Below are 24,352 nucleotides of genomic sequence, written 5' to 3' on the forward strand. Positions count from 1 at the left end.
TATTACATCTTTTAAAAAAATTTTTATTATCTTTATTTATTCATTTATTGGATATAGACAGCCAGAAATCAAGACGGAAGTGGGGGGACAGAGAGGAAGAGAGAGAGACACCTGCAGCACTGCTTCACTACTTGTGAAGCTTTGCCTCTGCAGGTGGGGACTGGGGACTTGAACCTGGGTCCTTGCGCATTGTAACATGTGCACTCAACCAGGTGTGCCACCACCTGGCCACCTATTATATCTCTTAAATCTATTTTTGCCTGCATATTCCACATCAATTTTAATATTCTATAGTTACATATGTAACATGTACTGACTGCAAACCACAGGTATGATTTCATACTCATTAATCACTGCATCAAATAGGGTAAAAGAATGTATTTTAGTTCTTGAAAGTGAGTTAAATAAAAAGTATTAAGTAAGTAATAGTACTGGCAGATGTGATAAATCACTGATATAACAGAAACAGCAACTTATTATTTTAGAAAAATTAAAATTTTAAAGTCACTTCTAAACATACTAAATATGAATATAATACCTACTTTTACAAAGGTCAAGAAAGAGTTCCTCAATTCCTTTGTTCTGTTTGGCTGAAGTGTGATAATGTTTTGCTCCCACAGATTCTGCATACCTTAAAAAAAAAGAAGTAACATTGGTGACTGATGAAAAAAAAAATTACATTGTATATGATAGCTATTTGAATTTCTCCTACAGTAGCAATTTTAGTGACTTACTACTAGTTAACCAAGGCCCAGTCAAATTAAGATTGTTTAACTAGTGGTCCGAGAGGTGGCACAGTAGATAAAGCATCAGACTCTCAAGCATGAGGTCCTGAGTTTAATCCCTGGTAGTACATGTACCAGAGTGATGTCTTGTTCTTTCTCTCTCTCCTCCTGTCTTTCTCATTAAATAAATAAAATCTTAAAAAAAAAAAAAGATTATTTAACTAGTTAACATCTCTTTGAACCCAATTTCTAAATAAGAACACAAAAACAACCAGACTTCAATTTTTTAAATATTTATTTAATCCCTTTTGTTGCCTTTGTTGTTTTATTTTTGTAGTTGTTATTGATGTTGTTGTTGGATAGGACAGAGAGAAATGGAGAGAGAAGGGGTAGACAGAGCTAGGAGGAGAGAAAGATACACACCTGCAGACCTGCTTCACCACATGTGAAGCGACTCCCCTGCAGGTGGGGAGCCAGAGTCTTGAACCGAGATCCCTATGCCGGTCCTTGCACTTTGCACCACGTGCACTTAACCCACTGCACTACAATCCAATTCCCCACTTCAATTTTTTTTTTGTAATTTCTTTATTGGGGAATTAATGTTTTATATTCAACAGTAAATACAATAGTTTGTACATGCATAACATTCCCCAGTTTCCCATATAACAATACAACCCCCACTAGGTCCTCTGTCATCCTTCTTGGACCTGTATTCTCCCCCCCACCCACCCACCCCCCACCCCAGGGTCTTTTACTTTGGTGTGATACGCCAATTCCATTTCAGGTTCTACTTGTGTTTCTTTTTTTCTCTTCTGATCTTGTTTTTCAACTTCTGCCCCAAAACTTGAAATTTTGTGACCTGGATAGTGTGCCTGCTTTGATATGGGGTTGACCTAGGTTTGAGCCTGGCCCCTACCACATTGAAGGAAGTTACAGTGCTACGGTGTCTTTCTTTCTCTCTGTCTGTCTCTTCCTATTTGAAAAGGTTAGCTTCGGATGGCCCTTAAATGGCTTGGGAGATGGTACAGCAGAGTGAGCATTGGACTTTAAAAGCATTAGGCCTTGAGTCTGACACCTGGCATTGCCAGAATAATGCTCTGGGTTAGTCTATCATGTTAATAAATAAATGTCTTTTAAAACATTTTTTGTGATTCAATTACTCTGTGAGCACTATAGTTTCCATTTGCATCACATTTTTTATGGTCAGTGCACTGTAGAAAGAGGAAGTGGTTATCAACTGTCCTGTAAACCATTATTTCCCCAGTAAGATGAGTTGGAAAAAAAGAGGAAGTGATGCTTTGGGTTAAGGGATAGCACTTACGATTCTGCTTCTTGAATGGAAACATGTCTCTCTTTTTCCAAGTCTATTTTATTACCTAAAGAAAAATGTATCAATTTTTAATATTGATTCATTTTTATAATGAAATTCTAAACATAAAACTGGCATTTTAATCAACACTACCATCTAACCACACAAATCCCCATCAGACTTCTGAATGTCCTGAAATTGTAGTTAATCTCATATAGGCATCGGAGAAACAGCAAAGTGACTAAGCAATAGATTCTCATTCCTGAGGCATGAGAGGTTTGTTCCCATAAAGTTAACACCAAGATAGGAGAGTTGATGATGACTGTCAAGATGAATTATTATTATCCCCTCTCAATGCATATTCCCACCACCCTCAAGCTGCAGCTTCTGACAGAAAAAAAAAAAACAACTTTTCTAAGTAGGTGAGCATTATTATTCTTTGATTCAAGATAATAGGAACTAAGGATTCATTAAGAAAACTTAGGCAGCAGGTGGATTCAACTTCCGGAGGCGGAGCTACGAGCAGCAGATCGCTTTCTCTCCTCTCCTCTCCTCTCCCGGATCAACTAGGAATACCAAAGGAGACCACCCGGACCGAAACAAGACAGAACTAGAATGACCACAGAAACCCAGTAAATCACCCGTGAGTACAAACACGCGTGGCTGGTGACAGAGAGGAGAGAGGGGCCTAAGGAGAGATTAAGTGACTGCTAACAGTTCAACAGTTTGTCAGTGGAGACACCACCTCCAGTCTGCTCCACCAACAAGGGGACAGCTGAAGGGAGGAAAGGACTCCCCAGAGACTCACCAAGTGCAACTCTGAGTCTCCATTGCTACTACCCTCAGAATCTGGAGCAGCAACAAGGAGGGACACCAGGGTACAGAGATCTAACCGGGAAACTCAGGAGAAGACCTATACCTCAGTGGCATAGCTGAGGGGCTGTGAAAGTCTCTTTGCATAACCACTGGATTATCTCTGCCACACCCTGCTTTATCTCTTGGTCAGGAGTCAGTGATTAAGCTAAGAAGCCTATTGACAGTTTAAAAGGCCTCAGGCTCCCATAGCCTACAGGGGAAAAAAAAAAGGCTTTTACACCACTGAACTCCAACTCAGGGATTGAAAAAACTGTTAAATTATATAAAATGGTTAAAACAACAAGAAAAAATAATGGAGACTCGAACCAGGACAAGAGTCCAGCTAAAAGTCCTCCAGAGGGTGAAGCACAAAACAACGAGTTCAACATCCAAACATTAGCTAAGGAAATAATAACAGGAGTGAGTAAAGAATTTGAAAAAATTGTAATCAGAAATGCAGGAACAACAAATGAGAATATGGAAGAAAATTCTAATAATCTCATGGTTATTAGAGAGCTGAAAGCTGAAATCGCTGAGCTAAGAAGGCAACTAGCTGAACAAGCTAAAACAGTATCAGAGCAGGGCAAAAAAATAGATGAACTCCAGAAAGCAGTAGAGGGCAGAGAGAATAGAATCAATGAGGCTGAAGACAGAATTAGCAAGATTGAGGATGAATTAGAGACAACTAAAAAAGAAGTAAGAGATCTCAAAAAGAGATTAAGAGATGCTGAAAACAACAACAGAGTCCTATGGGATGACTTCAAAAGAAACAATATACGCATTATTGGCTTACCAGAGGAAGAAAGAGAAGGGGAGGAAGAAAGCATTCTCCAGGCCATAATAGCTGAAAATTTCTCTAGTCTCGACAACACCAAAAACATAAAGATTCAAGAAGCCCAGAGGGTCCCAAACAGAATTAACCCAGACCTAAAGACACCAAGACATGTCATACTTAGATTGGAAAGGAATAAGGATAAAGAAAGGATCCTCAAGGCTGCAAGAGAAAAACAAAGAGTCACCTACAAAAGAAAACCCATAAGATTAGCAGCAGACTTCTCCATACAAACACTACAGGCCAGAAGAGAATGGCAAGATATCTATCGAGTGCTCAATGAGAAAGGCTTTCAGCCAAGAATACTATATCCTGCTAGATTGTCATTCAGACTAGATGGAAGCATCAAAACCTTCTCAGACAAGCAACAGTTGAAGGAAGCAACCATCACCAAGCCTGCCTTGAAAGAAGTTCTGAAAGGTTTCCTATAAACAACCAGACCACCACAAATAGAATATATATCAAAACACTCTAAAACTCTACAAGAATGGCGTTAAAATATCTTCAATCTTTGATATCAATAAATGTCAATGGCCTGAATTCACCTATTAAAAGACACAGAGTAGGAAGATGGATCAGAAAACACAACCCAACAATATGTTGTCTACAGGAAACTCACCTAACGCAACAAGACAAACACAGACTTAAAGTGAAAGGATGGAAAACTATCATTCAAGCCAATGGCCCACAAAAAAGGGCAGGAACAGCTATTCTCATATCTGACATGATAGACTTTAAAATACATAAGATTAAAAAAGATAGGAATGGACACTACTTAATGCTCAGAGGATCAGTCAATCAAGAGGACTTAACAATTATTAATATCTATGCACCCAATGAGAAGCCATCTAAATACATCAAACTTCTACTGAAAGAGCTACAGCAATATATTAACAGTAACATAATCATAGTAGGGGACTTCAACACCCCACTATCTCAACTTGACAGATCATCCAGGAAGAAAATCAGTAAAGACATAAGGAAGCTAAATGAAGAGATAGATAAACTAGAACTATTGGACATTTTCAGAGTCATTCATCCCAAGAAACTGGAATACACATTTTACTCAAATCCACATGGATCATTCTCAAGGATAGATCATATGTTAGGCCACAAAGACAGCATCAGCCTATTCAAGAGCACTGAAATCATCCCAAGCATCTTCTCAGACCACAGTGGAATTAAACTAACACTTAACAATCAACAAAAGATTAGTAACAGTGCCAAAATGTGGAAGCTCAACAGTACACTTCTTAACAACTTCTGGGTCAAAGAGGAAATCAAGGAAGAAATCAAAATGTTTCGAGAGTTCAATGAAAATGAAGACACAAGCTATCAAAATATTTGGGACACAGCTAAAGCAGTCCTAAGAGGGAAGTTCATAGCTATACAAGCACACATTAGGAAACAAGAAAAGGCACAAATAAACAGCCTGATCGCACATCTGAAAGACCTAGAAGAAGAACAACAAAGGAACCCTAAAGCAACCAGAAGGACAGAAATCACTAAAGTTAGGGCAGAAATAAATAACATTGAGAATAGGAAAACCATACAAAAGATCAATGAAAGTAAATGTTGGTTCTTCAAAAGAGTAAACAAAATCGACAAACCTTTAGCCAGACTCACAAAACAAAAAAGGGAGAAGACCCAAATAAATCAGATAGTAAATGAAAGAGGAGATATCACAACAGACACTGCAGAAATTCAACATATCATGCGAGGCTTCTATGAACAACTATATGACACCAAGCTAGAGAACCTGGAAGAAATGAATGATTTCCTAGATACCTACCACCTTCCAAAACTAAGTAAAGAGGAAGTGGATAACATGAACAGGCCCATCACAGCTAATGAAATTGAAACAGTTATCAAAAATCTTCCCAAAAATAAAAGTCCTGGACCAGATGGTTTTACAAATGAATTCTACAAAACTTTCAAAGAAGAACTAATACCTCTACTTTTAAAAGTCTTCCAGAAGATTGAAGACACTGGAATACTCCCTGCCAGCTTCTATGAAGCCAACATCACCCTGATACCAAAAGCAGACAGGGACACAACCAAAAAAGAAAACTACAGACCAATATCTCTGATGAACATAGATGCGAAAATATTGAACAAAATTCTAGCCAACCGGATACAGCAGTATATCAAAAAGATTGTTCATCATGACCAAGTGGGGTTTATCCCAGGCATGCAAGGTTGGTTTAATATACGTAAATCAATCAATGTGATCCACCACATCAACAAAAGCAAGACCAAAAACCACATGGTCATATCAATAGATGCAGAGAAAGCCTTTGACAAAATACAACATCCCTTTAGGATCAAAACACTACAAAAAATAGGAATAGATGGAAAATTCCTGAAGATAGTGGAGTCTATATATAGCAAACCTACAGCCAACATCATACTCAATGGTGAAAAACTGGAAGCATTTCCCCTCAGATCAGCTACTAGACAGGGCTGTCCACTATCACCATTACTATTCAACATAGTGTTGGAAGTTCTTGCCATAGCAATCAGGCAGGAGCAAGGAATTAAAGGCATACAGATTGGAAGAGAAGAAGTCAAACTCTCCTTATTTGCAGATGACATGATAGTATACATGGAAAAACCTAAGGAATCTAGCAAGAAGCTTTTGGAAATCATCAGGCAATACAGTAATGTGTCAGGCTATAAAATTAACATTCAAAAGTCAGTGGCATTCCTCTATGCAAACACTAAGTTAGAAGAAATTGAAATCCAGAAATCAGTTCCTTTTTCTATAGCAACAAAAACAATAAAATATCTAGGAATAAACCTAACCAAAGAAGTGAAAGACTTGTATACTGAAAATTATGAGTCACTACTCAAAGAAATTGAAAAAGACACAAAGAAGTGGAAAGATATTCCATGCTCATGGGTTGGAAGAATTAACATCATCAAAATGAATATATTACCCAGAGCCATCTACAAATTTAATGCTATCCCCATCAAGATCCCAAGCACATTTTTTAGGAGAATAGAAAAAATGCTACAAATGTTTATCTGGAACCAGAAAAGACCTAGAATTGCCAAAACAATCTTGAGAAAAAAGAACAGAACCGGAGGCATCACACTGCCAGATCTCAAACTATATTATAGGGCCATTGTCATCAAAACTGCTTGGTACTGGAACATGAACAGACACACTGACCAGTAGAATAGAATTGAGAGCCCAGAAATGAGGCCCCACACCTATGGACATCTAATCTTTGACAAAGGGGCCCAGACTATTACATGGGGAAAGCAGAGTCTCTTCAACAAATGGTGTTGGAAACAATGGGTTGAAACATGCAGAAGAATGAAGCTGAATCACTGTATTTCACCAAATACAAAAGTAAATTCCAAGTGGATCAAGGACTTGGATGTTAGACCAGAAACTATCAGATACTTAGAGGAAAATATTGGAAGAACTTTTTTCCACATAAATTTTAAAGACATTTTCAATGAAACGAATCCAATTACAAGGAAGACTAAGGCAAGTATAAACCTATGGGACTACATCAAATTAAAAAGCTTCTTCACAGCAAAAGAAACCACTACCCAAATCAAGACACCCCTCACAGAATGGGAGAAGATCTTTACATGCCATACATCAGATAAGAGTTTAATAACCAACATATATAAAGAGCTTACCAGACTCAACAACAAGACAACAAATAACCCCATCCAAAAATGGGGGGAGGAATTGGACAGAATATTCACCACAGAAGAGATCCAAAAGGCCGAGAAACACATGAAAAAATGCTCCAAGTCTCTGATTGTCAGAGAAATGCAAATCAAGACAACAATGAGATATCACTTCACTCCTGTGAGAATGTCACACATCAGAAAAGGTAACAGCAGCAAATGCTGGAGAGGATGTGGGGTCAAAAGAACCCTCCTGCACTGCTGGTGGGAATGTCAATTGGTCCAACCTCTGTGGAGAACAGTCTGGAGAACTCTCAGAAGGCTAGAAATGGACCTACCCTATGACCCTGCAATTCCCCTCCTGGGGATATATCCTAAGGAACCCAACACATCCATCCAAAAAGATCTGTGTACACATATGTTCTTGGCAGCACAATTTGTAATAGCCAAAACCTGGAAGCAAACCAGGTGTCCAACAACAGATGAGTGGCTGAGCAAGTTGTGGTATATATACACAATGGAATACTACTCAGCTGTAAAAAATGGTGACTTCACCGTTTTCAGCCGATCTTGGATGGACCTGGAAATAATCATGTTGAGTGAAATAAGTCAGAAACAGAAGGATGAATATGGGATGATCTCACTCTCAGGCCGAAGTTGAGAAACAAGATTAGAAAAGAAAACACAAGTCGAACCTGAAATGGAATTGGAGTATTACACCAAAGTAAAAGACTCTGGGGTGGGTGGGTGGGTGGGGAGAATACAGGTCCATGAAAAATGATGAATGAAATAGTGGGGGTTGTATTGCTAAATGGGAATCTGGGGAATGTTATGCATGTAAAAAAAAAAAAAAAAGTAGTAGAAACGCAAAGCAGAAATTGACTGAGTTTGAAGTATGGCACCAAAGTAAGAAAGCAGAAGTATACTAGAGTTTGCAGTGAGTACCTCCCTAATACTTCCTCTCCACTTTTCCAAGCTTTGGGTCCATGATTGCTCAACAATTTGTTTGGCTTTGTATGTTAACTCTCTTTTCAGTCACCAGGTTCCAGGTGTCATCAGGATGCCGGCCTGACTTCCCTGGATTGAAGACCCCACCAATGTGTCCTGGAGCTCAGCTTCCCCAGAGACCCATCCTACTAGGGAAAGAGAGAGGCAGACTGGGAGTATGGACCGACCAGTCAACGCCCATGTTCAGCAAGGAAGCAATTACAGAAGCCAGACCTTCTACCTTCTGCAACCCTCAATGACCCTGGGTCCATGCTCCCAGAGGGATAGAGAATGGGAAAGCTATCGGGGGAGGGGGTGGGATATTGAGATTGGGCGGTGGGAATTGTGTGGAGTTGTACCCCTCCTACCCTATGGTTTTGTTAATTAATCCTTTCTTAAATAAAAATAAATAAATAAATTAATTAATTTAAAAAATTTAAAAAATTCAGCATTAAAAAAAAAAAAAGAAAAAAAAAACACAACCCAACAATATGTTGTCAAAAAAAAAAAAAAAAAAGAAAAGAAAAGAAAACTTAGGCATACTATGGCTCTTAGTCAAGTAAAGATGACTCAATAAACTTAGAATCAATCATTAAGCAAGTCTATCTTATTGTTTATAAAAATGTATTAGGTGGGGAGTCGGGCGGTAGTGCAGCAGGTTGAGTGCACGTGGCACAAAGTGCAAGGACCGGTGTAAGAATCCTGGTTCGAGCCCCTGGCTCCCCACCTGCAGGGGAGTCGCTTCACAAGTGGTGAAGCAGGTCTCTGTCTTTCCTTCCTCTCTCCATTTCTCTCTGTCCTATCTAACAATGACGACATCAATAACAACAATAAAAAGGGGGGGGCAACAAAAGGGAAAATAAATAAAATATAATATATATTAGGTGGTTAAACACACATGGCGGAAAGTGCAGACCAGTATCAGGATCCCGGTTCGAGTCCCCGGCTCCCCACCTGCAAGGGGCTCGCTTCACAAATGGTGAAGCAGGTCTGCAGGTGTCTGTCTTTCTCTTTCCCTCCTCTCTCAATTTCTCTGTCCTATCCAACAACAATGACAGCAATAACAACAACAACAATAATAACAAACAACAACGACGATAAACAAGGGCAACCAAAGGGAAAAAAAATAAAATAAAAATAAATTTAAGGGAGTCGGGCAGTAGCGCAGCAGGTTAAGTGCATGTGGCGCAAAGCCCAAGGACCAGCATAAGGATCCCGGTTCAAAGCCCCCGGCTCCCCACCTGCAGGGGAGTCGCTTCACAGACGGTGAAGCAGGTCTGCAGGTGTCTGTCTTTCTCTCCCTCCTCGGTCTTCTTCTCCTCTCTCCATTTCTCTCTGTCCTATCTAAGTAACAACAACAAGGGCAACAAAAGGGAAAATAAATAAATAAATAGAAAAAATAAATAAATAAATAAATTTAAAAACATATATCTATATTAGGTTAGTCTTTTGTATCCTAAGAGTATTTTGGTTTCTAAAATGCTATAAACTAGTTGAAGAAATAAATTAAATTGGGAGTCAGGCGGTGGCGCAGCGGGTTAAGCGCACGTGGCGCAAATCGCCAGGACCTGCGTAAGGATCCCAGTTCGAGCCCCCGGCTCCCCACCTGCAGAGGAGTCGCTTCACAAGCGGTGAAGCAGATCTGCAGATGTCTGTCTTTCTCTCCTCCTCTCTGTCTTCCCCTCCTCTCTCCATTTCTCTCTGTCCTATCCAACAACAACGACATTAATAACCACAACAATGTTAAACAACAAGGGCAACAAAAAGGAAAATAAATAAATAAATAAAAACTTAAAAAAAATAGTTGCAGCAAAAAAAAAAAAAAGAAATTAAATTTATGAACTTTTAAGCATTTTACTACCACAGGAAAAATAACTGTTTTATTTGTCTTAAAAACACAAGGAAGGGGTCTGCTAGTGGGGCACAGGGCTAAACACACATAGTACGAAGCGCAAGGACCTGCACAAGAACCCTGGTTTGAGCTCTGGCTCCCCACCTGCACGGGGTCACTTCACAAGCAGTGAAGCAGGTCTGCAGGTGTCTATCTTTCTCTCTCCCCCTCTATCTTCCCTCCTCTCTCAATTTCTCTCTGTCTTATCTAAATAAATAAATAAAATGGGCACAGGAGACGTGGATTTGTAGTACAGGCACTGAGCTGCAGTGACAACACTAGAGGCAACAAATAAACAAATAAACAAACACAAAATAACATAATATAGGCACATGATGTAAAGTTTAAAATTACTGAAAATAAGCTTAGTTCCTCTTAAACAATGACTTCATATAGTTGTGAAGGTCTGAAGGTATCTATTTTTCTCTTTCTCTCTTCCTTCTCAATTTTGGTTATGCTGAAAAGCTACCAAAAGTAAATAAATTCACAAATGAAGATTTCTTCTTAAAGACAGAATAAAAATTGAAGTGATCTGTCTGGATACAGATTACTAAATTTTACTAATTTTCCCCAACTGATTATTTGAGTTAATGTAATCATCTACTTTCCCTATCACTTTTTTTGTTTTCTTCAGGAAGTTGATTTGGTGGGATTTGGGGGGGGGGAAAAGCATTAATGATCTAGGGGAAAAACTTGTAGGGAGGCCCAGATGGTGGTGGTGTAATGAGAGATCAAATCTAGGGCTGCATACATGGTAGGGAATATGTTTTACCTTCTGAGCCATCTCCTAGCCCTTTGATATAATTTTTGAAAACATTTTATTTACTTACTTATGATAATATAGAAATCAAGAGGGAAAGGGGAGAAAGGGAGAAGAGAAGAACAGGGAGAGAGGGAGAGGGAGGGGGAGGGGAGAAGGAAGGGAGGGAGAGAGAGAGAAAGGCGCTGATGGACACAGGAAGACACCTGAAGCACTGCTTCATGAATCTTAATACTCCCCCCCCCCCCCCCCCGCGGAGTTTGGGACCAAGGGCTTACACCTGGGTCTCTGTGAGCCACAATGTGTCACCACCGAGCTCCCACCTTGGTACAATTTTTTTTTTTTAATTTGCTAAATAGTCAAATAATCAGTTAACAGATGAAAACCAAGCTGTCTTATGATAAAAAGTATGCATAAAGCACCACCTAGTGGCCTGTGACTATAACAGTGTCCCAAGACTCTCCCACTCTAATAAGGTACAAGAAGATTGTCTATTTTAGAAAACAAGGAGGTGTTTTTTCCAATGACCTAAAATCCTACAAGCTTTTCCCTCCTTTTTTAATTGCCACTAGAGTTATTACATTACAAATCCACTGCTCCATGCCTGGCGGCTTTTTTTTTTTTAACTAGGAAAGAGAAATTGAGAAGGAAGAGAGAAAGAGAAAAATAGTTACCTTCAGATCTTTACAGCTCATGAAACTTCCCCCCTCAAACCCGAGTGCTTGCACAGTAATGTGTGCGCTCAGGAAAGTACACCGCCACCATCTGGGCCTCCCTACAAGCTTTCCCCTAGATTGTTAATGCTTTTTTCCCAAATCCCACCAAATCAACTTCTTAGAGAAAAAAAAGTGATAGGGAAAGTAGATGATTACATTATCTCAAATAATTACTTGGGGAAAATTATTCAGACACTGATTTATCATTTAATAACATTTTAAACTTAAATTAGTTTTAATAAATTCAGTTATGACTATAGTAACAATGTTTTAAGAACATAATTATTATTTTAAACTTCTTGAAAATACAATGCTATAAATGATAGAAAAAATAATTATACTGAGGCTACTGTAAAGGGATGGGGGGGGAATCACCTTAGTAAGAACAGTAAAAACTTTAACTTCTTGAAAAAATAACCTTATTTGAGGGATAAAGAGACAGCATAATGGTTATGCAAAAATTCTTTCATGCCTGAAGCAACAAAGGTCCCAGATTCATCCCCAGCACCATCATAAGTCAAAGCTAAGCAATGCTCTTGTAAAAATAAATACATAAAAATGTAAAGTCAAAAAAATAAAAACACTTGAATTAACATGGAAGGAATATGACCAAGGAATATGACTAAGGGCAGTGGTCTAATAGTAATGAGTATACACAACCACATTTTGCTTAAACTAAAGATTCTGTGTGGCCTAGTGCAAAGAGTTCTCAAAAAAAACTAAAAGCTGATAAAAACTTGTTTTAATATTTTTTGTTTGTTTGTTTTATTTGTTTATGATAGAGACAGAGAAACTGGGAGGGAAAAGGGAGAGGAGGAGAGATACCTCAGACATTGCTTCACCGCTCAAGAAGCCTTCCCCCTGCAGGTGGGAACCAGGTGCCTGAACCCAGGTCCTTGTGCATTGTGTGTGTGCTCAATCAGATGTGTACCATCTGGCCCCCAAAACATGTTTTTAAGATCTGGCTCACTTCATTACTATAAAACTTAATTATAAGATTTGGAATAAATACTTCAACCCTCTTTTTAGTCCTACTTTGTACAAATGCATTTAATAAACCCTGCAGTTTGCTATGAAAATATGTGTAAAAGAGGTCTAGGATATAGTAAATGCTCAATAAATAGTAGTTATTGTGGTCTGGGAGGTGGCACAGTGGTAAAGCTTTGGACTCTCAAGTCCTGAGTTCGATCCCCAGCAGCACATGTGCCAGAGTGATGTCTGGTTCTTTCTCTCTCCTCCTATCTTTCTCATAAGTAAATAAAAATCTTAAATAAATAAATAAATATAGTAGTTATTGATATAATATCAGCCATTTCTATTACAATAGATGACCAAATGAAAAACTAGAAAAACAATTCAATACCTAACATACACTGGAAAAAGCTAGCAGATTTTATATCAAAGAAATAGATTCAGAAATATATGACAAGTTGAAATTCCTATGTGTAATGTAGGAATTAGGAGGACCTAGAGGGGGTGGAAAACTGGGAAATGTTACATATGTACAAACTACAGTATTTTATTTTCAAGTGTAAACTATTAATCCCCCAATAAAGAAATTAAAGTAAAACATAGGAATTAGATTTACATCTAATGTAATGCATACCAGAATAAACAGAAAATTTCTAGTAAAACAATACCAAAAGAATTTCAGTCTTTTGTTAACTATAGTTTATTTAACTAGATTCTGGACTGAAAAAGTATATGCAGTCTTGAGCAAAGTTGGAGAAAGAATTTTAAAAATATGTGAGGATTTGAAAAAAGAGGTATGGGGGCTGGAAGAGCACATACTTTGGCCATACACAAAGACCTGGACTTGAGTCGCCAGTCACCACATGGAAGCACCTGCATGGGGAAGCTTCACAAGAGGTAGGACAGAGTTGTGGTATTTTTCTTTCTTTCCCTGCCCCTAACTCTTCATCTAATGGGGGGGGGGGTCTACTAGGAGTGGAGGAACAGAGCAGGTGCAGAGCCCTAGTGATAATCCTCGTAGCTAAAAAGAAAAAGTATGCAAACATATTGAACCACAATAACTCACTGAACTTATAACCTAGGAAAAAATAATCAGGAAGAAATCTGGAAATTAGGCCAAAAGAAAAAAAGAAAAAGGCAAAAATACTATAAAAATATAAGACTTCAGAAGAACTACACACATACAATGGTTACTTCCTTCCACTGTTCCATGTGCAAGAGAGAACTAGGCCAAAATCACTAATAACTAGCTATAGCTTTGGCCTCAAAATCCTATGTGTTCTACTACCCCAGTGCTCTTTTCTGAAATAGTTCGGCAATTTAGACTAGCATATCTGGCTACACTAAACAGCAAGCCAAATCTTCTGGCTTCTTCTCCCAGACTGGCACCTAGATCTGGAACTGTAATATATACTAATCTTAAGAGTGACGAAAGGCAAGAAGTATAAAAACAACTTAAATCTTAAGGTGGGGGTCAGGTGGTGGCAGACCTGATTGAGCACACACATTATAATGAGAAAGGAGCTGAGTTCAAGCCCCAGGTCCCCACTTGCAGGTGGGAAGCTTCACAAGTGGTGAAGCAGGCCTGCAGGTGTCTCTCTCCACCCTTCCCCTATCAACTGCTGCCTCTAATAAAAATAAATAAAATTTTAAAATATTAAAAGCATCAATGAAGATAAAGATGGCAATTAAAAAAAAAAGTAAGGCTACTAGCATAATTTTCCTAATAAATATTGATGGAATGCCCTCTCTTAAAACTCCCCTGGTTTCTCCCAGACCATTTTTACTCTAGCAGCTATATAGACAGGGAGAGAGAAAACAGCAAGAGGCTACTTACTGTAAAGATTAAAATCACAAGTGCAAGAGTCAGAATGACTTCAATTCAAATCCTATCTCTGATACCTCCCCTATTTGGGGCAAGTTATTAAGCTATCTCTAGAGCTCAGCTTTCTCTAGAAAGTCCTTACAGATAGCTATAAGGACTGCATGAGAAAATGTCTTTTGATTACACAGCACTATGTCTGCTTTATTTTTTTTACGTTTTTTTTTAATATTTATTATTTATTCACTTTTTGTTGCCCTTGTTGTTTTAGTGTTGTAGTTGTTATTGATGTTGTTGTTGTTGGATAGGACAGAGAGAAATGGAAAAAGGAGGGGAAGACAGAGAGGGGGAGAGAAAGATAGACACCTGCAGACCTGCTTCACCGCCTGTGAAGCAACTCCCCTGCAGGTGGGGAGCCCGGGGGCTCGAGCTGGGATCCTTAAGCTTTGCGCCAATTGCGCTTAACCCACTGCGCTACCGCCTGACTCCTGTCTGCTTTATTTAATTGCTACAAAATTAGTTGCTCTATTATAGATAATGATAATCTAGATTATGCCTAGATAATCTAGGGGATCCAAGAAATTCTAAGGGGCTGGGCAGTGACACACCCAGTTAAGCACACATATAACCATGCGCAATGACCCAGGTTCAGGCTCCTCCTGCTCCCTGCCTGCAGGAGGTCTGAAAGTGTCTTTCTTCCTAACTCCCTTCCCCTCTTAATTTCCTTTTGTCTTGTCAAATAAAATAGAAAGAAAAGGGGGTTGGTGGGTGGCAATGGCTACCAGGCGAGCACTGAGCTCCAGCAAAAACCTTTCTAGCAATTAAAAAAAAAAATCTAGAAGTTTCAGAGTTCCTTTACTCTACCCAAGAAGAAAAGTCCTTCAACCTAGTATAACCTCCTTGTGTCTTGGGAGTAAAATTTGACCTTGATTCTGAAGTGTACATGGTGTATGTGTACAGAGAAAAGCAATAGCATAAGTCACTGGCTTTTTTTTTTCATTTTTAAATTAATTAATTAATTTATTTTTACCAGAGCACTGCTCAACTCAGGCTTAGAGAGGTAAGGAAGACTGAACTTGGGACTCTGGAGTTCCAGGAATCAAAGTTCTTTTGCATAAGCACCATGCTATTTCCCCTGCCCCTTAACTCATTGGCTTTAACTTTATTCAAAGTACTTTCTGAACTCTTTCTCTCTCAACAAAATTTGAAAGTGAAAAAGTAAAGGTCAAATAAATTAAGCAAGGCTAGGACACCTAAAAGTCTCACATGTTTAGCTTTTCACTTGCATCATATTATTTGAAGTAGAGTTTGAATCTCCTGCAAGGTGAATTCCATATTCTAAATTATTCTAAAATATTAAAATGCCATTTAAAAATCTCTTATTACTGATTTAATGAGGTTATAAAATTACGGGGTACAGTTCCATACCACATATCCATTTGTGTTCTGTGCCTCCACACTTGGCAATGATCATCTGCATAGTGCTCACAGTCCTAAGCTGTTACTTCAGGTTTTTGTATTTCAATTTGCTATATTCCACAAAAGAGCAAAACCATCTTACAGTTGTCTTCTGTCTCATTTATTTCACTAAGCATAATCACCTCTATAAAATAACATTATTCAAGCTCAGAAGGTAGAGTAATAGAGTTTTGGACTTAAAATCATAAGATTCTGAGTTCAAACCCCAGTATCATATATGCTAGAGTGATGATCTGGCTCTTTCTCCTTTTCTCTCTTGTGTTAATAAGTTAACATTTTCTTCAAATTGTATTCTTATTCTTTTCTATAACTTTAAAACGAAAATTATGTTTACTATTTTTTTACCAAAACATTAAAAACAAAAGCTATTTTTAAAATGCTGCTTACCTACTATACATAAACAGATTTCATTTCCCAACATTTTTCGTAATTCCTTGACCCAATTTTTTACCTGTATATACAAAAAACATATATTAAAAAAAATCCTGTTATATTTTTTAAATTTTTTATTATTATCTTTATTTATTTATTGGATATAGACAGTCAGAAATCGAGAGGGAAGGGACAAACAGAGAGGATGAGAGACAGAGAGACACCTGCAACACTGCTTCACCACTTGTGAAGCTTTACCCCTGCAGGTGGGGACTGGGGGCTGGAACCCAGGTCCTTGCGCACTGTAACATGTGCGCTCAACCAGGTGTGCCACCACCCGGCCCCACAAATCCTGTTATAATTACAACAGTACAAAACTCAGCCTTGTCATAATACCTTAACAACATATATATTTAGTTATCACTAGGAATGATTCAATTAAATTGAAAACCACAATATAAGATCCAGTGGAAAGTTTTTCTCTATAGGCATGTACATATAGATTTAGACTATAATATAAACCATAACATACAAACATCCAGTGGAAAGCTTTTCTTTATATGCATCTACATAAGCATAGGCACAGGGCCCCTCTAGGACTTTTGCTAAGTGCTTCATAGTAAGGCGTTCTCTAAGGCAAAAGCATGTCAATTCCAGTATCTGTTAACAGGAATGTATAATAGAGTCACATTGGACATAAGAATATAATAGCTCTTAGTACCCAAACTGGCTCCTAAGTGGAGGGCATAGCAACTTCTGTGTCACATACATAATGGGGAAATAAAATGCATATGGGCACCAAAAAGGAGAGCAAAATGTTTATTCTTTAATGTTTGACAAGTCTTTACAACCTTAGTACTGGTATTTTGGCCCAGATAATTTTTTGTTGTGAAGGACTCTTATTACTTTGTATTGTATCTGTCAGTGTTCCCATCTTCCTACTCACCATATAGCAGTAGCAACTTGTCAGCTGTGACAACCAAAGTTGTTTCAGTCACCATCGTACCGTCCTGCACACACACACACACACACCCACCCCCCCACTCGTGGAGAATTACCTATAACAAACTGACTCTAATATGAAAACAGCATATGCAGCAGGTAAAGCTGGGAGTAAATCAGAATTAAATATATTGACTCTTTTGAACTGATGACTTTAAATATGCTGACTATAATGAAATAACAGGATAAATAGTAAATGTGGATACCTTCTTTCATTTCTGTTATACTAAGATTTAATTTGTATATACCTGAATCATGTAGAATTTATATACCTTCCTAGGATAAATACTCACACATATGAGGCCAGGTGGTGGGACACCTGGTTATAATGCAGAAGGACCTGGGTTCAAGCCCCTGGTCCCTCCCATATAGGGAAAGCTTCATGAGTGGTGAAGCAGTGCTAAAGATGTCTCTGTCTCTCTCCTGCTTCCCTCTCAATTTCTGTCTCTATTCAATAAAAATAAACACATACACATATATATTTGTTAATTACAAAAATTATATTAGATATGTGATAGTGTGTATCTAGTCTTAAGGTACACAAATATCTATTTTTTTTAACCAGAGCACTGTTCAGCTCTGGCTTGTGGTGGTGTGGGGTATTGAACCTGGGACTTTGGAGCCTCAGGCATCAGAGTCTGTTTGTATAACCATTATGCTATCTACCCTCCGCCCAATATCTAATTTTTTATATGGTGTCAGGAATCAAATCTAGGGCCTTGTGCATGCAAGACGAGTATGTGTTCTACACTAAACCAAATCCCAGGCTTTCTATGACACAAATTAAACAGTTTAACATTTAGGGATATAAAGAAATCCATGGTCTGGGAGGTGGTGCAGTGGATCAAATGTTGAACTCTTTAGCATGAGGTCCAAAATTCAATCCCTGGCAGCACATATGCCAGAATGATGTCTGGTTCTTTCTCTCTTCTTCTATCCCTCTCATTAATAAATAAATAAAATATATTTTTTTAAATAATTAGAAAAAAAACCAGAAAACCCAAATCTTTATGAAAGCAAACGTAATTAAAAGTTTATTTTAGGGGACCAGGTGGTAGTGCAGCAGGTTAAATGCACATGGTGTGAAGCTTAAGGACTGGTATAAGAACCCCAGTTCAAGCCCCCAGCTCCCCACCTGCAAGGTGGTTGCTTCAAAAGCAGTGAAGCAGGTCTGCAGGTGTCTATCTTTCTCTATACTTCTCTGACTTCCCCATCTCTCTTTATTTCTCTCTATCCTATCCAACAACAACACCTATAACAATAAAGGCAACAAAAATGGGAAAAATGGCCTCCAGAAGCAATGGATTCTTAGTGCAGACACTGAGCTCCAGCAAACCCTGGAGGCAAAAAAAAAAAAAGGTTATTTTGGTAGGAGAGACAGCATAATGGTTATGCAAACACACTCTTATGCCTGAGGCTCCAAGTTTTCAAGTTCAATCTCCCACACCACTTTTCTCTTCTGATAGACGAAAAAATTATCTTATAGTAAACTAAATTACAATTTCCTAAATACAGTTTAACTTTCTGTTTTACACACCCACACACAGTCACCATCTATACACAAACTGTATACTTTCCCTTTAAATCAGGACTAGTCACATTAGTAAATAAACCCAAGTTAATGCAAACTTGAAAAATCTGTATCATTCTTCTATTAAGTGATCAACCCATAAGTAAACAGTACCTTCTGAAAAGAATCTTCGTCTGTTATATCATAAACTAAAATAGCTCCATTTGAATCTCTGTAGTAAATTGGACCCAATGCGTGGAATCTCTCTTGACCTGCTGTGTCCTAAATAAAACAAACACTTATTAGATCAGAAGGAAAAAAATACACATACTTGCTATTCTATTCTATCAGTGAACTCAATTATAAAATTAGGCATAGAGTCAAAGACAACCCCAAGACACTATTAAACATGTCACAAAAAATTTTAAGACAAATTATAACCAATATTTAATGTCATTGTTATATAAAGGTTACTTCTTCCCTCCCAACTCTCTTCCTTAGCAATTTTCCTACGCCAAGCCCCCCCGCCCCCCAACACCACCAAAATGCAGGGTCTGGGGATGTAGCTCACAGTACCACAAAAATAAACAAGAACAAAATAAGCAAAACGAACAGAATCCCAAGTTCAGCTGTCACAAATTCAGAATTCGGGATGGCATTATATAACTCAGGACTAGAACATGCTCCACAGAGAGGAGAAAAGAGACATGACAACCCAGCAATAGGTACCTTACTGTTTATCCTAACCCTGTTCTCTAAAAGGCATTCCCTTGGGAGGCTGGGACATAAAAATGCAGGGGAAGAAAGGTCAGGCAGGCTATCCCCCCACTCCGCCCTTTCTCTAATGTGAATCCCTCTGAACTGAAATACCATGATAACCATATTCATATGTATAATTATATTCAAGCTAAAACTCTTATCTTCAGCTAGAGTTATAACAGCAATATCATAAAATAGTTACATTCAAGATATAATTTATAGACAGATTTTAATTTTGAGATTTTTTTTGACTTTCAGTTAACAACAAAATTAATCCAGAAATTTACATTTCTATTTCTTTTAAAAAATATTTATTTACTTATTTCCTTTTTGTTGCCCTTGTTCTTATTATTGTTGGAGTTATCGATGTCGTCGTTGTTGGATAGGACAGAGTGAAATGGAGAGAGATGGGGAAGACGGGGAGAGAAAAGAGAGACACCTGGAGACCTGCTTCACCGCCTGTGAATTGAGTCCCCTGCAAGTGGGAAGCCAGGGGCTCGAACTGGGATCCTTCTGCCGGTCTTTGCACTTCGCACCACGTGTGCTTAACCTGCTGAGCTACCACCCAACTCCCTCACATTTCTATTTCTTTAACCAGAGTACCAAGAAAAGGTTAAGACCTTCACCAACAAGGTTGAAAAAATTAACTTACCCATATAGCAAGATTTACTCTCTTTCCACCAATATTTAACTTCTTTGTTAAGAATGATGCCTAAACAAAAGAGAGATAAACATTAGACAATGTTTCACATAAAGCAATGTTTCTTTTAAAAAATATTATAAATGAGTCATCTCAAAAATTTATCTAGGAGAAAAAAGTAATTCACAGAATATTCACTGAAGATAAATATGTATTTTCTTTGAAGAAAGAACATTATAGTTTGCAGTCGGGGAGGTGGAGCAGTGGGCAAAGCACTGGAATCTCAAGCATGAAGTCCTCAGTTCAATCTCCAGCAGCACATGTACAGAGTGATGTTTGGTTCTTTCTCCTCTCTTTTTCTTTCTCCTCTCTTTCTCTCTCTCTCTACCTCTCTCTCTCATTAATGAATAAAAAAAATATTTAAAAAAACTATATTCTAAAAAAAGTTACTCTATTCTAAGCATCTTATATTCTAAAAATACAAGAAAAATTGGTAATTAAACATTTTCTCAGGGGACGGATGGTGGCGCACCTGGTTGAACGCACACATTACAGTGCACAAGGACCCGTGTTCGAGCCCCCAGTGCCCACCTGCAAGGGAAAAGCTTCATGATTGGTAAAGCAAGGCTGCAGGTGTCTCTCTGTCTCTCTCCCCCTTCCCTCTCGATTTCTGGCTCTCTCTATGCAATAAAGATAATTTTTTTTTTTAATTCTCATATTTTTCTCCTATACATTTTTTTCCCTTTAGAGCATTAAATTTGATACTAACTCACTCATGATAGAAAGAAAATAAGAGATTTCAAAGATAAAAGAAATGTTTACTAGACTGGGGAAACGGTATAGTGGTTATGCAAAGAAAAAAAAAAAAGACTTTTTAAAAAATATTTATTTATTTATTTACTTATTCCCTTTTGTTGCCCTTGATGTTTTATTGTTGTAGTTATTATTGATGTCATTGTTGGATAGGACAGAGAGAAATGAAGAGAAGAGGGGAAGACAGAGAGGGGGAGAGAAAGACAGACACCTGCAGATTAGCTTCACTGCTTGTGAAGCGACTGCCCTGTAGGAGGGGAGCCGGGGGCTTGAACCAGGATCCTTATTCCAGTCCTTGTGCTTTGTGCCACTTGCACTTAACCCGCTGCGCTAACACCTGACTCCCAAAAGAAGACTTTTTTTAAAAAAATATTTATTTCCTTTTGTTGCTATTGTTATTTTATTATTGTAGTGATTGTTGTTATTGATGTTGTTGTTGTTGGATAGGACAGAGAGAAATGGAGAGAGGAGGGGAAGACAGAGAGGGGGAGAGAAAGATAGACACCTGCAGACCTACTTCACCACCTGTGAAACGACTCCCCTGCAGGTGGGGAATCAGGGGCTTGAACCGGGATCCTTACGCAGGTCCTTGTGCTTTGCGCCACGTGCGCTTAACCCACTGCGCTACCGCCCGACTCCCAAAAAAGACTTTTAATGCCTGAGACTTCAAGGTTCCAAATTCAATCCCTAGCATTATCATAAGCCAGAGATGAGGCAGTGCTCTGAGAAGACAGGGGAAAAAATGTTTACTAATATCAAAATATTCCTGTAATTAATTCCCATTCAACTGTTTAATCTATATCTAACAACTGCCCTAGCTCTTATGTACTAATAAAACAGGAATGAAAAGAAACTTTCGGCTTTCAAAAAGTTTGTGATCTATTGCAGGAATGAGTCAAAGACAGCTTCAGGGAAGTTGAGTTATCTCCCCTTGAGGAGAGGTTAAGGGTTTTTCCTAGCACATGACCACAGTCAGTGAAGCTTATATAGCACCTGGTCCCCCAACTCTATGGGGATGTCCAAGTTACCATGGTCAAATGCCAGAGGAGAAACCACAAACATAGACACAAAATGTAAATCACTCAAAAGGTCATAAATTTCCACATCTCGATGTGCTGTAGATCTTAACAAAATCTATTCCAAGACATTAAAAAGTATTTTGTAACTTGTATATTATACTCAAGTACAATTGTCCTCCTTAACCATGTTTTCACTTTCCAGTTTCAGTAAACTGTGGTTTGAAAATATTAAATCTAATAATATTTGTTATGACTATCCTATTTTTTTTTATTTAAGAAAGGATTAATTAACAAAACCATAGGGTAGGAGGGGTACAACTCCACACAATTCCCACCACCCAATCTCCATATCCCACCCTCCCCTGATAGCTTTCCCATTCTCCATCCCTCTGGGAGCATGGACCCAGGGTCATTGTGGGTTGCAGAAGGTAGAAGGTCTGGCTTCTGTAATTGTTTCCCCAACTATCCTATTTTTATGTTGTTATTTTCTTACTGTGTCTAATTTATAAATTAAGCATTACAGGTTGAACTCACACATTACAGTACAAAAGGACCTAGGTTCAAGCCCCTAGTCCCCACCTGCAGGGGGCGTTTCATGAGTGGTAAAGAGGGCTGTAGGTGTCTCTCCCTGCCCTCTCAATTTCTCTATCTATATCCAATAATAAATAAATAATATCTTAAAAAATAATTCAAATTTTGTGAGAGGTGGTGCAGTGGATAAAGCATTGGATTCTCAAACATGAGGTCTTGAGTTCAATCCTCCACAGCACAAGTACCAGAGTGATGTCTGGTTCTTTCTCCTTCTATCCTTCTTATCAATAAGTAAGTAAATAAATAAGCATAAAAAATTTAGGTAGGGGAGATAGCATAATGGTTATGCAAACAGACTCTCATGTCTGAGGCTCCAAAGTCCCAGGTTCAATCCCCACACCACTGTAAGCCAGAGCTGAGCAGTGCTCTGGAGTTTCTGTCTCTCTTGCCTCTCTCAAAAATAAAATAAATAAAATGTTTGAAAATAAAATTTTTAAAAAATTCAAAGCTACATAGAGACAGTCACACTGAAGTCTGACCATATGAAAGTGCAGAGAAAGAAGATTAAAAGTTAAAATGGAGGGAGTAGGGCAGTAGTACAACAGGTTAAGCGCTGGTGGTACAAAGCACAAGGACTGGTTTAAGGATCCTGGTTTGAGCCCAGCTCCCCACCTGCAGGGGAGTCACTTCACAGGCGGTGAAGCAGGTCTGCAGGTGTCTATCTTCTCTCGTCCTCTCTGTCTTCCACTCCTCTCCCCATTTCTCTCTGTCCTATCCAACAACAATGACATCAATAACAACAACAATAATAACTACAACAATAAAACAACAAGGGCAACAAAAAGGCAATAAATAAGTATTTTTAAAACGTTCAAATGGGTCTAAGACAGCTCACTTGAGTACTATGTGTGCTTTGTCATGTGCATGTCCCAAGTCTGAACCTGGCTAAAATCTTAATGAAAGAAGTTTTGGTGCTGTGGTGTCTTTGCAACTGAAAAAGTTAGCATGGAGCACTGAAGCCCCAGTGACAACAACATCAACCTAGAAATAGTGTAACCAGGGGTCAGGTGGTAGCACAGCGGGTTAAGCACACATGGCACAAAGCCAAGGACCTGAGTAAGGATCCCAGTTCGAGCCCCCAGCTCCCCACCTACAGAGGGGTCACTTCACGAGCAGTGAAGCAGGTCCGTAGGTGTCTATCTTTCTCTTCCCCTGTCTTCCCTCCTCTCTCGATTTCTCTCTGCCCTATCCAACAACAACTAGAGTAATGACAACAATAATAATGAAGAAAGGGAGAGGGAGGGAAGGAGAGAGGGAGGGAGGAACTATGCACCAGCCACTGTGCTTGGGCATTCTTATTAACCTTTATAACTATCCTGTGAAATAGGTAGTTACTTTACAGGTGTGAACCTGAGATTTAAAGAAATTTAGCTACTCATTTAAGGTCAAATAACTCAGGTGCTACAGTGGGTGGAAGCCTGTCTGACTCCAGTGTTCTTTCCATTATAAAAAGCTACCTGTTCCAGAACATACTCTTTTGCCAGCAGGGTTATTATTAAGACTCAATGACAGCACAACTCTGCTGCTCTCAGAATCCATTTCCTTCCCTCTGCTATAGAGAAGGTGGGAGAGAGTCGGAGTGTGAGACACAGAGGAGAAACACTGAGGCACTCCCCCACTACTTGTGTAACTTCCCCCTGCAGGCAC

The 24,352-nt window shown here is 38.6% G+C and overlaps 1 protein-coding gene across 1 annotated transcript in view; it reads right to left on the reverse strand.

The window, feature by feature from the left end:
- Nucleotides 1-24,352, reverse strand: part of RAB21 (RAB21, member RAS oncogene family) — a 41,875-nt gene that overhangs the window by 7,256 nt on the left and 10,267 nt on the right. Inside the window, exons 2-6 of the mRNA XM_007538920.3 lie at nt 20,295-20,354; nt 19,058-19,165; nt 16,387-16,450; nt 2,047-2,101; nt 543-631 (exon numbers count right to left, since the gene is read on the reverse strand). Coding sequence (XP_007538982.1) covers nt 543-631; nt 2,047-2,101; nt 16,387-16,450; nt 19,058-19,165; nt 20,295-20,354 — 376 coding nt within the window. The remainder of the gene's footprint in view (nt 1-542; nt 632-2,046; nt 2,102-16,386; nt 16,451-19,057; nt 19,166-20,294; nt 20,355-24,352) is intronic.

The sequence above is a fragment of the Erinaceus europaeus genome, chromosome 7 (genome assembly GCF_950295315.1).
Source record: "Erinaceus europaeus chromosome 7, mEriEur2.1, whole genome shotgun sequence".
Lineage (NCBI taxonomy): Eukaryota > Metazoa > Chordata > Mammalia > Eulipotyphla > Erinaceidae > Erinaceus > Erinaceus europaeus.